This window comes from Vulpes vulpes, unplaced genomic scaffold, assembly GCF_048418805.1.
Source record: "Vulpes vulpes isolate BD-2025 unplaced genomic scaffold, VulVul3 u000000652, whole genome shotgun sequence".
Taxonomy (NCBI): Eukaryota; Metazoa; Chordata; class Mammalia; order Carnivora; family Canidae; genus Vulpes; species Vulpes vulpes.
In genome coordinates, this window is record NW_027325771.1 from 1,774,820 (window position 1) to 1,792,550 (window position 17,731).

General features: G+C 35.5%; 1 protein-coding gene across 3 annotated transcripts in view; it reads right to left on the reverse strand.

The window, feature by feature from the left end:
- The window catches only part of FCHO2 (FCH and mu domain containing endocytic adaptor 2), a 116,552-nt gene that overhangs the window by 53,889 nt on the left and 44,932 nt on the right, over positions 1–17,731 (reverse strand). For all 3 annotated transcript variants that reach the window (XM_072745362.1, XM_072745361.1, XM_072745360.1), the window contains exons 7-9: positions 14,900–14,998; positions 13,565–13,661; positions 1,498–1,542 (exon numbers count right to left, since the gene is read on the reverse strand). In XM_072745362.1, the coding sequence (XP_072601463.1) occupies positions 1,498–1,542; positions 13,565–13,661; positions 14,900–14,998 (241 nt within the window). The remainder of the gene's footprint in view (positions 1–1,497; positions 1,543–13,564; positions 13,662–14,899; positions 14,999–17,731) is intronic.

The window sequence follows — 17,731 nt, forward strand, 5'->3', positions numbered from 1 at the left end:
TTCTTACAGAAATGTTGGGAGAAAGAAAAATACAAAATTCTTTTCAAATTATTTCTAGTAGCTTACAAAGTGAGATATGTAAAATATGACAAAATTAGCAGGCATTTATTGGTTTCATACTATGAAAATAATCCATATAAACAGGAAGGGGTCACCTGGCTGGCTCAGTCAGAGAAGCATGTCAACTCTTGATCTTGGGGTTGTAAACTCAAGCTCCACTATGGATATAAAATCTTTAAACAGACAGGCAGGAAGGGTTGTGAACCCTTCCTCCAAGTCATATTATCGCTCATTTTAAATGAAAGTAATAATAACATTAATATATAACCTCATTAATTACTGAAATGTTTCTCACTTTATAATAAGCCCTTTAAAGGGAAACCCTCTTATACTGTAGGTGAGAATGCAAGCTGGTGCGGACACTCTGGAAAACAGTGTGGAGGGTCCTCAAGAAGTTGAAAATAGAGCTACCCTATGACCCATCAATTGCACCACTGGGTATTTATCCCAAAGATGAAATATAGTGATCCAAAGGGACACCTACACTCCAATATTTATAGCAGCAATGTCCCCAGTAACCAAACTATGAATAAAGAGCCCAGATGTCCACTGACAGATGAATGGATAAAGAAGACGTGGTGTGTGTATATATACATATACACACATATACATATATATGTATAATAGGATGTATAATATATATATGTATATTACAGAATACTACTCAGCCATCAAAAAAAAAAACAAAATCTTGCCATTTGCAACAATGTGGATGGAACTAGAAGGTATTATGCTAAGTGAAAAAAGTCAATCAGAGAAAAACAATTATCCTTTAATCTCACTCATATATAGAATTTAAGAAACAAAACAGAGGATCATAGAGGAAGGGAGGGAAAAATAAAACAAGATGAAATCTGAGAGGGAGACAAACCATAGAGACTCTTAATCATAGGAAACAAACAGGGTTGCTGGAGGGGAGTGGAGTGAGGCAATGGGGTAACTGGATGACGGGCATTAAAAAGGGCACATGATGTAATGAGCACCAGGTATTATTTAAGACTGATGAATCACTGAACTCTACCTTGGAAACTAATAATACACTATATGTTAATTAATTGAATTTAAATAAAAAATAAATGTAAAAAAAGTCTTATACATTGTGTTTTAATGATTTTCACATTAGTGACATGAGAATGTTTAAAAATGGATGTCAATAAAAAAAACAATCTCAATGTAGATTTGAAAATAAATACATGTTATATTTAATCTTTTAAGATTTATATTCTAACACACTCAATATTCCTTTGGGCAAGCCTATTGTTTATTTATTAAGTGAAGAATAGTATCTGTAGGGCTTCAAACCAAATTTCATTAAGGGTTCTTCAGATTTTTTATATCACTCCACAGACATGTTGACAACACTAAATAATACTCTTGATTTATTCAATAAACAGAAAATATTAGCTAGTTACCATGTATTACAAGTAGTCAGCTTACCTTCAACTGCACTAGCAGGGTCACATTCTTCAAATTCAATAAGGCCTAAACAAACAAAGAAACAAAAGAACAAAGTTAGTAAAAGTTTAAAAAAAAAAAAAAAGCTGATAGAAAACAATCAGCTCACACCCCTTTACATCTTTTTAACTGACTTGATGTGTTCTTGTGTTATCTGATAGCATTAATTGAGATATCAGTAATAATTTTAAAATTCAAATAATCCTAACAGTGACAAAAATTGAGACTAGCCTATTAGTATGATCACAATTTACTGAAAAGCCTTTATATATAATACTATAGAACTGGAGACACAAACCTAATCTGTCATTTCCGCTTTCAAGGAGCCTGCAGGATACTTGAGAGAAAACAAGAATAAAAGGCAGTTGCTGAATCTTTCGTTGTGTTCATGGGGAGCACAGGGGGGCCAACATAGTAAATACTACTAGAATGCAAGCTTGGGAATTTGTCTCACAGACCACTGCGAACTGGCAAATAATAGGTCTTTAACAAATATCTGCTGACCAAGTAAATGCACTAATTACATAGTAGCAAAGTGGTGATGCTCTAACTGTACAGTGGGGTCAAGAATGTGAACTTGTAGTTTGCAGGTGAAGACTTTTCATGTGAGGAGATACACAAATGCCCCTGCAAAGTGGTCTTATAAGAAAATTAATTTAGCACTGGTTATGAGGGATAGAGTAGAGAGAGAGGAAGATGATAAAATAGAAACCAGCTGAAAAACAATTTAAATAGCCTTCAAATGATAGATAGATCTACTAAGACTAGCCATAAGTGCCATATAATTTCATATATGTGGAATACTATATTATTTAGGTAGTACAGAAAGTTAGCAAAAGCTTGTATCACTGTTTTACTGAAATATCTGCAAAGCTCTAAGTATCAGACTAAAAAATTATCTTCTATTTAACTGTCATTTTAGCCCTATTTTTTAATACTAAATTCATGCAAGTCTAGTATTTTTGTGAAATAACTTATTAATGGTAATAGATTCAACATATTATTTCAAAAAATTTAAAAACAGAGCATGAGGAGTGGAAAATGGAAGACTTCATTACTGGTTCTTCTGAGATGTTAAGCTTAACTGTAAAACTATATGTATAAGTTCATAATCAGAGTTCTCACTAATCATTCCATTATAAAAGAAAGCCACTGATTAACAAGAAAGATTTCTCTACAAGTAGGAACATCTAAACATATTGGCTAAAATGTCCTTCTTCACCCCAAATCTGAGATCCACTTCTTTGCTTCTGGTTTCTATTCAAATAGAAGCATTTAGGGATCATCAAACATTAGCATTTAGGGATAAGCAAAATAACTTTTAAAAACTCATAAAAGTGAGTTGATAAACAACATCCTAATCAAATAATTAGATATACCTTTCTTACTAAAGTATTCTTATCATATATATCATGTGACTAAAATTAAAAAATACATTCAATACTTCCACCCCAAAAAAAAAAAAAAGCCTTAGAATCAGAACATGGTCCAATTAAAAATTTAAAGGCTCCAAGTTCACTCTGCAAATCTGAAAGCTAAGAATTCATTAAATGAAAGGGTAATGAGCTTGCTGTTAGAATCCATTAAGAGCTAAGTTAACAGTTTACAAACAGATGAAACTGAAAGATCAATAAAAGTAAAGAACCGTAGTATGTCCATCTGATAATTAACAACTAGTTGATGTAAAAATTGTGAAAAATCTCTACCTAAATTACCAACAGTTTATTATGTATGATTAGCTTTATCACTTACTAATAAACCTTAAGAGACTATGTTCACCTGTCAAATAAATCTGAGGGCTCCTACAGTTACACATCACATAATCTGTGCCCTTAACTATTTACAAAATCTCAAATACTCAGGCTATGGGCTTATGCCTGAGAGGAAAAACAAAATGTCAATGCCAAACAAATTGCGTTATTTACAAATATTTTAAAAGAGAACCTAAAAAGACTTCTATGACATTACCTTAGCAAATAAGATATATATATTCTTTTAACATCTTTGGATGCCTTCATATATGTGAAAATAGCAAAGGCATCCCTTAACTCTACCAAAATTCCCTCCAACAAAATTTTACATTTTTTTCCTCATGAAACCTTTTTCCTATACCAGACATATCCCGACTGCTTTTCCCTTTATCTTTTCTAAATATCCATTTAAAATCCATTTGGAATAGGGAAATGTTCAATAAAAATAAACTATTCAGAATCACAAACATTTTTGAAATATAAAGTGCCAGATCCTTTCGAATTGTAAAATATATATAAAAATTTTAAACTGAGTACCTTCAGCACATAAGCTTTTCTATTAAAGACAGAAACATGAATGGTTTCTGGTATAATAAAACTAAATATACCTTTAAAAAAAAACGTCAACTCGTGCATGAAAAAGATTTTCTTTTTTAAGTGGCATATGCTCCACATGCTGCTTCACACGGCAAAGCTTTGCGTGCCTGGCTCTGTGCCAGCTGACAGCTCAGCTGGATATCAGTGCACATTCTGACCCCCCTTGTAGCATGTCACTTCTGAAATGTTTCACAAGTAGAAAGTTTATTCAGCATCTCCCTCAAATGCAGTCCACTGCCCATCATTCTGCTATTTAATCATAAGACGAGTTACTTTTTTTGACAGTCCCAAAGCCAGAGTGAGAGTCAGAAAGAATAGTTTGCTACAACTGGAATTTCAACTGTTTTAGGGTCAATTAATTCTGTTGTCAAAATAAATAACTGCTCCTAGTGCTTAGATTTTATACTGGGCCACAAGGGCAATTTAATTTGTATAAAAGCAAATAAGACCATTTTGGCTCTATCTCCTGATGCTCTTTTACACATTATATAAAAATGCCATCATGAGTTCAATTAAAGGCAGACCTCCAAAAAGTCAACAATAAAGTAAAACAATTCTTAGAGAGGATTTTTCTTTAATCATCAGATAGCAATAAATTATTGATAAGAAGAAAGGAAGGAAGGAAGGAAGGAAGGAAGGAAGGAAGGAAGGAAGGAAGGAAAGAAAAGGAAAGAAAAGAAAAGAAAAAAAAAGAAAAGAAAAGAAAGAAGAAAGAAAAGAAAAGAAAGAGAGAGAAAGGAGGGAGTCAACCACCTAAAGACTTCATCTAATTCTAATTTGAATTGAAATTTTTAAGAAATGTTACAGGAGAAAAGACAATTTAACAGCAATCTTTAATCAACACAAACATTTTGTGGATGAGGTACAGTATTTTAAAAAGTAAAACATTTACTAGTTCCCATTGTTTTGAAATCAATTCTAAATCTCAGGCCACCAACAGGACAAATTTACAAGTCTGTCTAGTTAATAACTGGCCCGAAAACTGAAATAGTAAGGCTGGGCTATGCAAGTCAACCATACTTCTGCATAGGCCCAACTCAAACCACCGAATACTTGGTTCTAACTAGAAGTCAAAACAATGTATATGAACATGCCCAGATCCCAAAGTCTAATAATAAGAATGATGATAATAGGGGGTGAGGAGGGAACCAAGACACAGGAGAGAGGGAGGGAAAGAGGGGAGGGGATGGGGGTGGGATCATGAGTCATAACAATGGAAGTCCACGCCTAAATTTTCAAGCTTCCTCCTGGGCCTGTGGAACCCAGCACAGCCACATTCCTAGATGCCGGGAGGGCAAACTCAGGCACGAAAACAACATCAAACTCCAGCTTGTGGAGAAGTACAAAGGGCATGGAGCTCAAGTTCTGGTTCTGCCACCTGCCTGCCGGCTAATTACCTTAAACTAGTTACTCTACTTGAACCTAGGTCGTATCATTTCTTTCTTTCTTTTTTTTTTTTTTTTTAAGAGAGCAAGAGAGATTGAGAGCATGAGCCGGGGAGAGGCAGAGGAAAAGAGAATCCCAAGCAGACTTCCTGCTGAGCACTGAGCCCGAGCCCAACATAGGGCTCGATCCCTCGACCCAGAGATCATGACCTGAGCCAAAATCAAGAGTCGGACACTTAACTGACTGAGCCACCCGGGCAACCCACCCTAGGTCGTATCAATTTTACAAATGCTACTGCAGAATATAACCTTCTACGGTATTTGTTTTCCCATTCTCTACATATACCTGTACACACATACAGATTTTTTTCTTACTTTAAAGATTTTATTTATTTATTCATGAGAGACACACAGAGAGAGACACATAGGCAGAGGGAGAAGCAGGCTCCCTGTGGGGAGCCTGACGTGGGACTCGATCCCAAGACCCTGGGGTCAAGCCCCGAGCCCAAAGCAGATGCTCAGCCACTGAGCCATCCGGGCGCCCTAAATGAGGAGTTTTAAAATGTAATAGTGTCAAGGTCCTGCCCTAGACCCCTGAAATCAGAATTTCCAGGGCAGTGAACTGTGCATTTTTTTAAAAAAGAGATGGGGGAGGGAGGGAGAGGGAAAGGAAAGGGGAAAGAGAAAAAGAGAAAGGAAGAATAGATGGAAGTAAAGATGTAAAGAAGAGAAAAATGAAAAGGAAAATTTCATCTAGTTCTCCAAACACAGAATCTTAACGTAAAATATAATCTCCTACGTCCAAAATCTGACAATACCTCCATACTCCTAGACTGAGTCATGTCTCCATCCTCTGTGATACTGATAAAACCTTGGGTGATTATACCGAGCTCACTAAATCTCTCCACCCCTCCCCCCCAGAACCTCCCCCTTCTACACACAAGTGGTGCAGAAGCCACGTCTATACTACATGACCTAGTCAGAATGAACTAACATAGAAGGATTACTTGATCCAAGATTACCTAGACCAGTTTCTTTCTCCCAGAAATCTGTAAAGGGACTAAAACCTGGGTTAATTCTGAGCTGTGGCTGCAATTAAAGAACAAGTAGAAATACCTAGAAATTACAGAGAGGTCACCTTATGTCATGTGCCTGGAAAAACAAAGAAAGCCACTGTGCAAAGAAAAAAATAAAGCAGTAGAAATACAGAGGTCGAATGAAGGAAACATGATACCCCGTGTTCCTACAGGTTTGGGTTTCCTTTTGCAGCCTGGCTATATTCCTGACTTTGGATCCTTGGGATATCTCTCTTTCCAGTAAATTTTCTTTTAAATTTAAAGTGTTTAAGCTAGCTTCTTTAACATACTGCAAAAAGAATGAAAACTCTGTCCTTGTTATTATGCACATAAAAAATTGTAATCAGCTTACCTTACTTTTTACTTCTATTTTGTTGCCAGTGTTTATACATTTAACGTTTTTAGTGGCTACTTCAAATTAATGAAATAAGCTTTTATTAAACAAAGCCTGCTCAAAACATCTTAATCTTTATTCACAATTCAGGATTATTATTATTATAAGAATCAATTACTACACTATAACTGCAGATGTAGTTAGTACAAGGTGTCAGAATAAAGTATTTCTGAACCCAAAAAGAAGAGCAGAATCAGCTTTTGAAAAAAGATTATGGGGATCCCTGGGTGGCTCAGCAGTTCAGCATCTGCCTTCAGCCCAGAGCGTGATCCTGAAGGCCCGGGATCGAGTCCCCTGTCGGGCTCCCAGCATGGAGCCTGCTTCTCCCTCTGCCTGTGTCTCTCTGCCTCTCTCTCTCTCTCTCTCTGTCTCTCATGAATAAATAAATAAAATCTTTTTTAATAAAATCTTTTTTAAAAAATTTTTAAAAGCTTTAAAAAAAGGAAAAAAGATTATGTACTACTGTGAGGTACACAATTCTAATGAGATCATTCCTGCTACTATGCTACTTAATAAGTATATTTTTTTTAATTTATATTAATTTTTTTAAAGATTTTATTTGTTTATTCATGAGAGACACAGAGAGAGAAAGAGAGAGAGAGAGAGAGGCAAAGACACAGGCAGAGGGAGAAGCAGGCTCCATGCAGGGAGCCTGACGCAGGACTCGATCCCAGGACCCTGAGATCAAAACTGAGCCAAAGGCAGATGCTCAACCACTAAGCCACCCAGATGCCCCTCTTCTTAGCTATTTTTAATTTTGCTTTCTACATAAGGGTTTCTGCTTCTCTGACTTAGAAGTTATTTGTACATTTAACATTCTTGCAAATCCTGAGAGCTCTAGAAAGATGATCTTAGATTTTTAAAAAAATATTTGCTTTACCCTATACGTTAAAATAATAAACATAGGGGGCGCCTGGGTGGCTTAGTTGGTCAAGTGTCTGACTCTCAATTTCAGCTCAGGGTCCTGGGATATAGCCCTGCCCCACCACTTTCAGCTACATGCTCAGCAGGGAGTCTGCTTAAGATTCTCTCACTCCCTCTCTCTCTGCCCCTCCCCACACTGCTTGTTCACTCACACACACACACACATGCTCTCTCTCTAAAATAAATAAGTCTGGGGCACCTGAGTAGCTAGCTCAGTTGGTTAATAATCATCTGCCTTCAGCAGGAGTCATGATTCTGGAGTCCTGAGATAGAGCCCTGCATCAGGCTCCCGGCTCAGCAAGGAATCTGCTTCTCCCTCTTTGTCTGTTCCTCCCCCCAACTTGGGTGTGCTCCCTCTCTCTCTCAAATAAAATATAAAATCTTTTTAAAAAAATAAAATAAACCTTTTTAAAAAGTAAATAAAATAATAAACATAATGTAGAAGCTAAAATTCTCCAAATACCTCAATCAATCAATTTCATTTAGGTAGTATGACCACAGGAATATAATTTCTCCTTTTTCCTTTGTGGCTGATTGTTTCTCATGTGTACCTTTCACAGGATTTTCATATTTTTATCTTGAACACAGTTTAATCCCTGGAAGTTTTCAAATGAGAGCTATAAGCCTATATCATCATATAATGAAAATACAGGTAAGTTTTTCAGCAAAATCTTCCAATTAAACATATTTATATACACTGGTCTACCAACTTTTTAGGTTATTTATCCTTTTGTTTCTTATAAATGGAAACTTGCTTAACTTTCTGAATTATAAAAAGCATACAGCAAAATTACCAGAATGACTATAAAATAGAAAACTCCCCAAAATATGGTTTTAATCCCCTCTGACAATTAAAATACCTGAGAATGGACAGGAATATTAGAATGTCCTTAGAACACAGAAGGATATTCACAATTAGAAAATACTTGTTTATTCATAACCCTTCAGACCACAGGCACTTTGATATTCAAAGCATCTACTTATACTGACTCAAATTCCAGAAGAGCCAGGCAGTACTTAAAAAATAATGACAAGAAGAGTATGGGGGTTCCTCAAAAACTTAAAAATAAAACTACCATATGATCCAGCAACTCTTATAGCTATTTATCATTCTCTCAAAAAGATATGTACACTCCCATGTTCACTGCAGCCTTATTTACAATAGCCACATAAGCATCCACTGACTGGGTAAAGGAAATGTGCTGTGAGTATACAATGGAATATCATGCAGCCATTAAAAAAAGAAAGAGATCCTGACATTTGCAACAATATGAATGGATCTTGAAGACATTATGCTAAGTGAATTAAGTCAGAAAAAGACAAATACTGTATGATCTCACTTCTATGTGGAATCTAAAGAAAACCAAACTCAAAGATACAGTCAAGAGACTGGTTGTTATCAAGAGTGGGGTTAGGGGGGTGAGGGGTGGTGAGATGGTTAAAGATGGTCAAAAGGTACAAACTTCTATTATGAGATAAGTCAGTCCTGGAGATAGAATGATATACAGCATGGTGACTATAGTTTATAATACTGTACTTGTACTTGAAAGCTAAGAAACTAATTCTTAAAAGTTCTCATCACAAGAAAAAAAAAACTGTAACCATGCAGGCCCAAGTACCCAAACTTACTTTGGTAATCATTTCTCATATGCATACATCAAATCATTACGTTGTACATCTAAAACAAACACAACACTATATGTCAATGATATCCTAATTTTTAAAAGATTTTTATTATCTATCCCTTTATTTGAAGAGAGTGCATGCACACACGTGTTCACGAGTGGGGAGAGGGGTAGAGGGAGAGGGACAAGGATACTCTAAGTGGAGCCCAATACCAGGCTCAATCTCACAACCCTGAGATCACAACCCAAGCCAAAACCAAGAGTCAGACACTTAACTGACCTAGCCACACAGGTACCCCATCTTATTCTTTACAAAGTAATGACAAAAAAGCCACTTCATATAATAAGTTGTATAAAATAGTCTCAATGAATAGGAAAAAAGTTTTAATGCTCTCAAAGTGTTTGCTTTACACAAGAAAATTGGACATAAAATTAGAGATTGTAGCTTTGAACAGATAACTAACGAAAAATAGATTTTAAGATATACCAATTTTTTAACGAACTGGGCCTCTTGTTTTATTTTTAAAATATAAATCCCAAAGGACAAAAATTAGTTTAAGAAGGAATTCATCCACCAGAGGGGGCCCTTACAAAACAGGAGAAATAAAATGTTAACAGCAATCAGCAGTATATACAATTAAAAGTTAGACTACATTTCACAAAACAAAATCCTTTAAGTCTGTGAATTCCATTATATAATCAAATGCAAAATTTTGATTATATTACTTTTACGAGAAACACAAAATTTTCATCACTGAAATAGGCCCCCAGACTCATCTGTTCAGGTGCCCATAAGCCAAACAAACACGGATCTATAACTCATTACCCACCACAAGCCAACTAGAGAAGTAATATTTATTCCACCTCCTCCACTCTGGCACCATTCTTTCTTTTTAAAGTTAGTTCTAGGACTACTTTTTTTGAAAATCAGTCATTTATAGTCACAGTGTCAACAGTCACCCTAGAACAGTCACCTGATTCTGGATTTAGTGATTATTCTAGGAAAGCCCGTGTCATCACCACTCCTGGCCTCTGTCCTACAGCTTACCATTTAGCTACAGGGATTTTCTACATGTCACAGTTTATCTTAAGGCCAGTAAGTTTAAATTTATAAAGAAACAATATCTATCAGTAGCTGCCCATTAATCAGAAATGTATTACTTTTTTAACATAACACTTATTAAATACTCAATAAATGTTAAATTATCTCATATAACCCTCATAATAACCCCATGAAGCAAATACTATTATTATCCCCACTTTACAGATAAAGGTAATGAAGCTTAAAAATTTCACGGCTAGTAAATAACACTACGAACTATAGGGCTAAGTATTACAACAGATAAGAAAATAACTTAATTTTTTTTTTAAAGATTTTATTTATTTTAGAGAGAGAGCTTGAGCCCGGGCTAAGGGAGGGGCAGAAGGAGAAGCAGAAAATCCCAAGCAGACTCCATGCTGAGCATGGAGCTGGACATGGGGCTCAATCCCAGGCCCCATGAGATCACAAGCCTAGGCGAAATCACCAGCCGGACACTCAACCAACTGAGTTGGCACCACCCAGGCACCCCTAAAATAACTGAAATTTTTATCAAGCTAATTCACATACAGCTGTAAAGAAAAAAATACAGGGAGATTCCTTGTACATTTTGCCCAACTTCCTGAAATGATAACATTTTGCAAAACTACAATATAATGTCACAAACAGGATACCGATAATAATACAATCTGCATATCTTGTTTAGTGTTATAAGTCACTTTTTCCAGCCAATACATCCTTGCTTTTATTGATCAACCCTTCTAACTACTCTATATAAAATCTGTATTTGTTCTCCAACTGTTTTCATCTCTCTTTACTGGCCTTCACTTATAATTTAATCTTTTTTTGAGAAAGAGACAGCAAGTGCAGGGGATGAGGGACAGAGGGGGAAAAAGAGAATCCTAAGCAGGCTCCACGCCCAGCAAGAAGTCCAACATGGAGCTTGCTCTCATGACCCTGAGACCATGACCTGAGCCAAAATGAAGAGTCAGACGTTTAACCAACTGCACACCGCCCAGGCACCCCATAATTTAATCTCTTTACAGGGTATTTTAGGGTTTCATACTTTTCTGTAGTTACATATCTCATTCTCTTGATATATGTAAACTTATTCAGTTCTATTCTAATTTCTCCAAAGCATAGGCCCTGGGGTCAAGAACCCTGGCATTTTACTATCTGCTCTGCCATCTACTACCTTAGGCCAATCATTTAACCTCTCACCATTTCCCTCATCTTTATTATGAGAATAACAGTACCTATTTCAAACAGTTGCTGAAGATCAAAGTTTGCCTGCAAAATGGTTGGCACAGTACATGGCAGAGAGCGTCTCACTAAACTTTAACCAGAATTACTATTCCTCACCAAGACTCTTCGAATAGCAAATCCATCCACTTCAACCTCTCTAACATTCTAACTTTACTATTATACGTCCATTTGTTCATTCACTCAACAAAAATGTACTGTTTACACATAAACAGATGAATCAAATACAGAACTTTCCTTCATATCTGCACAATTATTAAAGTCTAAGGTAGACAGCACTAATAACAAAGGAGAAAAAAAAAAGTTAAAGTTCTCTGGCACTTTCAATGGAGGAAGTAGCAAATGACCCAGGTATTTAAGAGTTTATATGCTTAACAAATAAACGGGAAGAGACATGAGGCAGAAATGAAGTACAATGCAGCATTTCCTAGAATAAGAACATAAGGGCACCCAAGGTACCCCAGGGTAAAGGGGGCAGGTATAGGAAATAGCAAGCAGTTCCAGTCAGCTACAGTGAGGGTAAGACTAAAGACTAGTCAGAGACAGATCCTGAGAAGCTTTAAATCCAAATCCAGAGCCTAATCATTCTGTCTATAATGAGAAGTCAAAGATTTATGAGTACTGCAATGATAAGTTCACAACTGTATACTCAAAATATGAATGTGCTGTAACATGTAAAATAGGTTAGAGACGTGCCAATACTCAGAAACCTACCGCTGCAATTGATCAGGTAGGTAGAGAAAGCATGAAAAGAAGATCTGAAGGGAAAAATACTAACATAAGTGAACCAATGATCTGAAAGTCAATAAAATCTGAAAAGAAAAAGTGAAGATTTAGGTTACAAGTCTTAGTTCTGGGAACTGCACTAAAGAAAAATGGCTCCCCGACTTCCCAAAAAATCACCCATTTTCCTGAATTTCAAATTTTTATTTGAATTGGATATTTTAATTTCTTTACTAGACTGAATTATTTTTACCTGTAGAATGAAACAAGTATCTTACAAGAATATGGTATAGTAACCAATATACAAAATCAAGAAAGCTGGAAGACTCTATGCTGAGCTGGGCAAAAGAATAGGCTACTTAGTATATGTGATATATCATAATATGCTTATTAAACGTAAGATTCAGAATATTGTCATTGTTTGTTCATAAAACAGGAACCAGGATTCCTATATATCTCCAGTGTCTCAAACACCATCTGAAATACTTTTTAGCATGCAACAAATATATTTGTTGAATACATATGTCAATAAGAAAATTTAAAAAGTTAAGTTTTATGAAAGGTTCTCTGTTGGCCTCAATGCTCTGAGGGCTCAATATTCTCTCCCACTTTTCCTTCTGTTCATAGTGAATATAGATAAATGAATATAGATAATGATACAGCAATCACGTTGTATGGTGATAGATAGTAGCTACACTTCTGGTGAGCATAGCATAACCCTTAGAAAGATGAATCACCATGATACACATGTGAAACTAATGTAACATTGTGTCAGTGTGTCCATATACTCAAAAAAATTTCTTAGTTAGAGCTCCACATAGGGCTCTGTGCTGGGCATGGAGCCTCCTTAGGATTCTCTCTCTTCCTCTCCCTCTGTCCCCACCCCAATCCCCCACCCCTGCTTGTGTGAGCTCTCCCTCTCTTTAAAAATAAAAAAAAAAATCTTAAAATTAAAAAAAAAATTTCTTAGTTAAAAATTTAAAAATAAAAATAAACTGCACTTTTGTTAACTCTTTGAAAAATGTAAATAAGCAACATATTAATTTCCTAAAGGTTATAACTACTTTAATATTAAATTATTAACCACTAAAGACCAAAATAAAAATATTAATTTAACATATTATCAGATACAAAGTAAATGATATTTGATATTTTACACAGATTTTTAGATATCTCCCAGGCTCCACTTTGCAAGTTTGGGAATTTAAAAGCAAATATATTTGTTGCTGGATGAGAAATTTGTATACATTTCCTGACAGTTTATCATCTTACCAGGTCTTTCCTTCCCAGTGCCTTTTGACTCAGCAAATTTCTGTATTAAGCTTTCAACTGTAGTATTAGCCATGTTATTTATAAATTCTTCATGGACCTATTAAAATGAAATAAAGATATTTTTTCTTTTTCCATTAAAAATTCTTACTATATTTCAGACAGAACTTGGACAAAGCAATTAAAATTTGTTACACCAAAATATGAGGCTTTTTTTGACCCCAAACCTTTGAGAACTTTCATTTACCTAACATGCTGTTACTCTGTGGGTACCAACCACTGTTTTACATGAAGATACAGCCCCACAGCCTTAGAAGTCAAGGCAGTTTCCTGTCCTCATCTTTGAATGTTTTAGACACATAATTCTTATATAAATTAAAACTTACACAGATCTCTAACAATCTTTGGATCCTTAATAATAAAAAATAATAGACCTCATCTTTCTCTACTCTATCTCAATGCACTCCAATTGTCATAATTAAACTGCTTTTAGGGACGTCTGGGGGGCTCAGCAGTTGAGCATCTGCCTTTGGCTCAGGGCGGGATCGAGTCCCATGTCGGGTTCCTGCGTGGAGCCTGCTTCTCCCTCTGCCTATGTCTCTGCCTCTGTGTCTCTTATGAATAAATAAATAAAATCTTAATAAACAAACAAACTGCTTTTATATTTTGGGGGGGAAAATGTTTTCTTAAAGTTTTTTTTTTAAGTAATTTCTATACCCAATGTGGGGCTTGAACTCTAAATGCCAAGATCAAGAATCACATGTTCCACCAACTAAGCCTGCCACGAATTCCTATTTTTGGAAATTTCTAAGCACAAGTTCTTTTCTTCTCTCAATTTTTTAAAACATTTTATTTATTTATTTATTTGAGAGAGTGAGCAAGCACAAGCAGGGAGGAACAAAGGGAGAGAGAGAAGCAGATTCCCCGCCAAGTGGGGAGCCCAATACGGGACTCAATCCCAGGACGCTAAGATTATAACCTGAGCCGAAATTAGACACTTAACTGACTGAGCCACCGAGGCTCCCCTCTAAGCACAAGTTCTATAACTTACTGCTGTTCTAAATTATAAAACAGCAAAAAAAAATTTTAAATATTAAAAAATTGATGAACTTCAGAATTTTAAAGTAAAAGGAATGAGCTATGGTTACTTTTTAACAACTGGTTTGAATTATCATCCTTGATGGCCAATCAAAACACTCAGTTTATTTTATACTTAATCCATGTAAATATATATTCTTTATCTGAAATAATCCGGTATCATATGGAGTTCTGGATTTTTAAAAAGTCATAAATCAACATAAAATTTTCATGAATCAGTTGAACAAAAGAAAAACTTACCTGGCCTATTTGCAAATGAATTTCCTTTATAGCATTTGACAAAGATTCTATAATTTCCTTTATGTGAATGAGATGGGCTTCTTCAATATCTTGAAACTTCTGGATAACAAAAATGAAAAGTTACATATATACATAAAAGAAATACACTCTGAAATCAAAACTTTTTTTATTATTATGTTTTTTTTTTTTTAGGTAATCTCTACAACCAACATGGGGCTTAAACTCGACCTTGAGATCAAGAGTCACATCCTCTACCAACTGGGCCAGAGAGGTGCCCCTGCAATCAAAAGACCTTTTAAATAATTTCAATACATCTAACCAAATTCAGTGAGTTAACATTATTATGTAATGTTTAATAATACTTCTAGACAAATGGGTCCAGTAAAAATACTGAAATGTTTAACTTTGTATTATGTTAACTTTTTGTTATGCCATTTTTTAGGCATATATGAACTTGTTCAGAGTTTGAAAACGCCACATATTAAAATCTATAATCACGGTCAGAAAATTGGAACAAGACCCAAATAAGAAGTGTCACAAAAGTTAAGGTAGAAGTGTTTCAAATTGAAGAGCAATTAGTTGACAGAGCAGAAACTACTGTTTACTTCTGAAGACTTTATAATCTAGCCCGAAGACTCTCAAAGTGTCTTTCTAATCCTTGAAATGTTAATACATACACAGCCTTCAAAAGAGGTAATCTATGGTCAAAGAAATGAGGAAATGCCTGTAAACTCGATCTCAGCAGTTCTCAACCCAAGGTGGGGATATATCCAATCACTTAGAAAATGTTTTCAAACTATAGAACACATAGATCCTCTACTATTCCCTGGAGATAGGAGTGGAAAAAGATGAGAATGTTGTTTGAAAAATTCCCAGGTCATTCTGGTATTTATTCTCCAAGAAGAAAACCACTGCTTGAGTTGGCTTCCAATAAACAAAATAAGAACCCTGAGAAATACTGAAATAAAACATGTTTCATTTTGCTTAACCCAGTGTTTTCCAAATTTCTTTGATCATGAAGCCCTTTTTGTTTTTCTTCTTCTCTAAGTACCTATTAATATTTCACACAACAATGATATTCCTCAAAACAGGATTTGGGAAATGCTGAATTAGCTATTTTCAAACAAAATACATTTGTCATTTCAACTGCACAAACCTGATTACCCATGTTTTTCCCCAAATTAAATCAGTCCTAAGGAGTAAGCCTTAAATGCCTTGTTATCTTTTCTGGCTAGTTTATCAAAATTAATTTCCTTCACCTCATATTTAATATACAATTTTCTTCAACACTGAGTTACATGATCAGAAAATCACTAAGCTAAATGATTATATTCATATTTATGCAAAGGGTCTGAACTTTTTTAAAACAATCAATAATGGTGAAATTATGGTTTTGGAAATAATGCAACAATGGTCCAAAAACTTAAATCAATTTTATTCAAGAGAAATAGTGGAGTTAAAATGTCTTGTCTTGACGATTTTTTTTTTGTAAATTTATTTTTCATTGGTGTTCAATTTGCCAACATATAGAATAATACCCAGTGCTCATCCCATCAAGTGCCCCCCTCAGTGCCCGTCACCCAATCACCCCCACCCCCCGCCCACCTCCCCTTCCCCCACCCCTAGTTCATTTCCCAGAGTTAGGGGTCTCTCATGTTCTGTCTCCCTCCCTGATATTTCCCACTCATTTTTCTCCTTTCCCCTTTATTCCCTGTCACTATTTTTTATATTCCCCAAATGAATGAGACCATATAATGTTTGTCTTTCTCCGATTGACTTATTTCACTCAGCATAACACCCTCCAGTTCCATCCACGTTGAAGCAAATGGTGGGCAGACAAATTTTTTTTTTTAAGATTTTATTTACTTACTCAAAGAGGGCATGTGAGAGAATACACACACACACACACACACACACACAAGCACTGTATACTATCACCTTTACTTAAAAGCAGCATGGTTATACAACTGCTCAAATATATTAATATTCCCATCTTGGAAGTAGCAGGATAAACAAAATGTCAATTTGGAAAAAAGGAAAAATAATGAGAGAAAGATGAGTGCTGAAAATTTCTTTCCTTCAGAACACTTTGATGAGGGATGCCTGGGTGGCTCAGTGGTTGAGCATCTGCCTTCAGCTCAGGTCGTGATCTCGGGGTCCTGGGATAGAGTCTCACATTGGGCTCCCCGCATGGAGCCTGCTTCTCCCTCTACCTGGGTCTCTGCTTCTCTCTCTGTCTCTCTCATGAATAAATAAATAAAATCTTTTTAAAAAAGAACACTTTGATGAAATAATATAAATTAATGAAAAACTCTGACTCTAGTAAATTCTAATTTTTCCAAATTAAATGACTGAAGGGCAAACATTTTCTGACAGTGTCTGCAACATGGCAAGTAAAGACGGATGCCATATATATATGCCTGCAAGGAAGCATGAAAGCCTTTTCATTTCTGAGATGTGAACGATTCACAGGAACACTCTTTAGAATCCAAAAAGGCAGATATATAAAGTCCTTCTTCAAACTTATTGAATGCCTACCATGTGCTGGGAGTTATTTTAAAAGTACTGGGGAAATAATAAATCAATCCCTCTTATAACACAACTTATATTTTGGTGGAGGAAGACAGACAATAAAAAATTATGGGTAGAAGAACCACTGTGCTTTAGTACATTCAAATATAATGACTAAGAATAATATTCTAGGAAAAGGTTCCTTCACCAGCCTCAATACCAGAGTGAAGATGAAGGACAGCTACAGCCAAGCCATGATAAATAGAAACATAACAAAAAAAAACCCCTACTATTGTAAGCCACTGAGATCTGGGGGTTTCT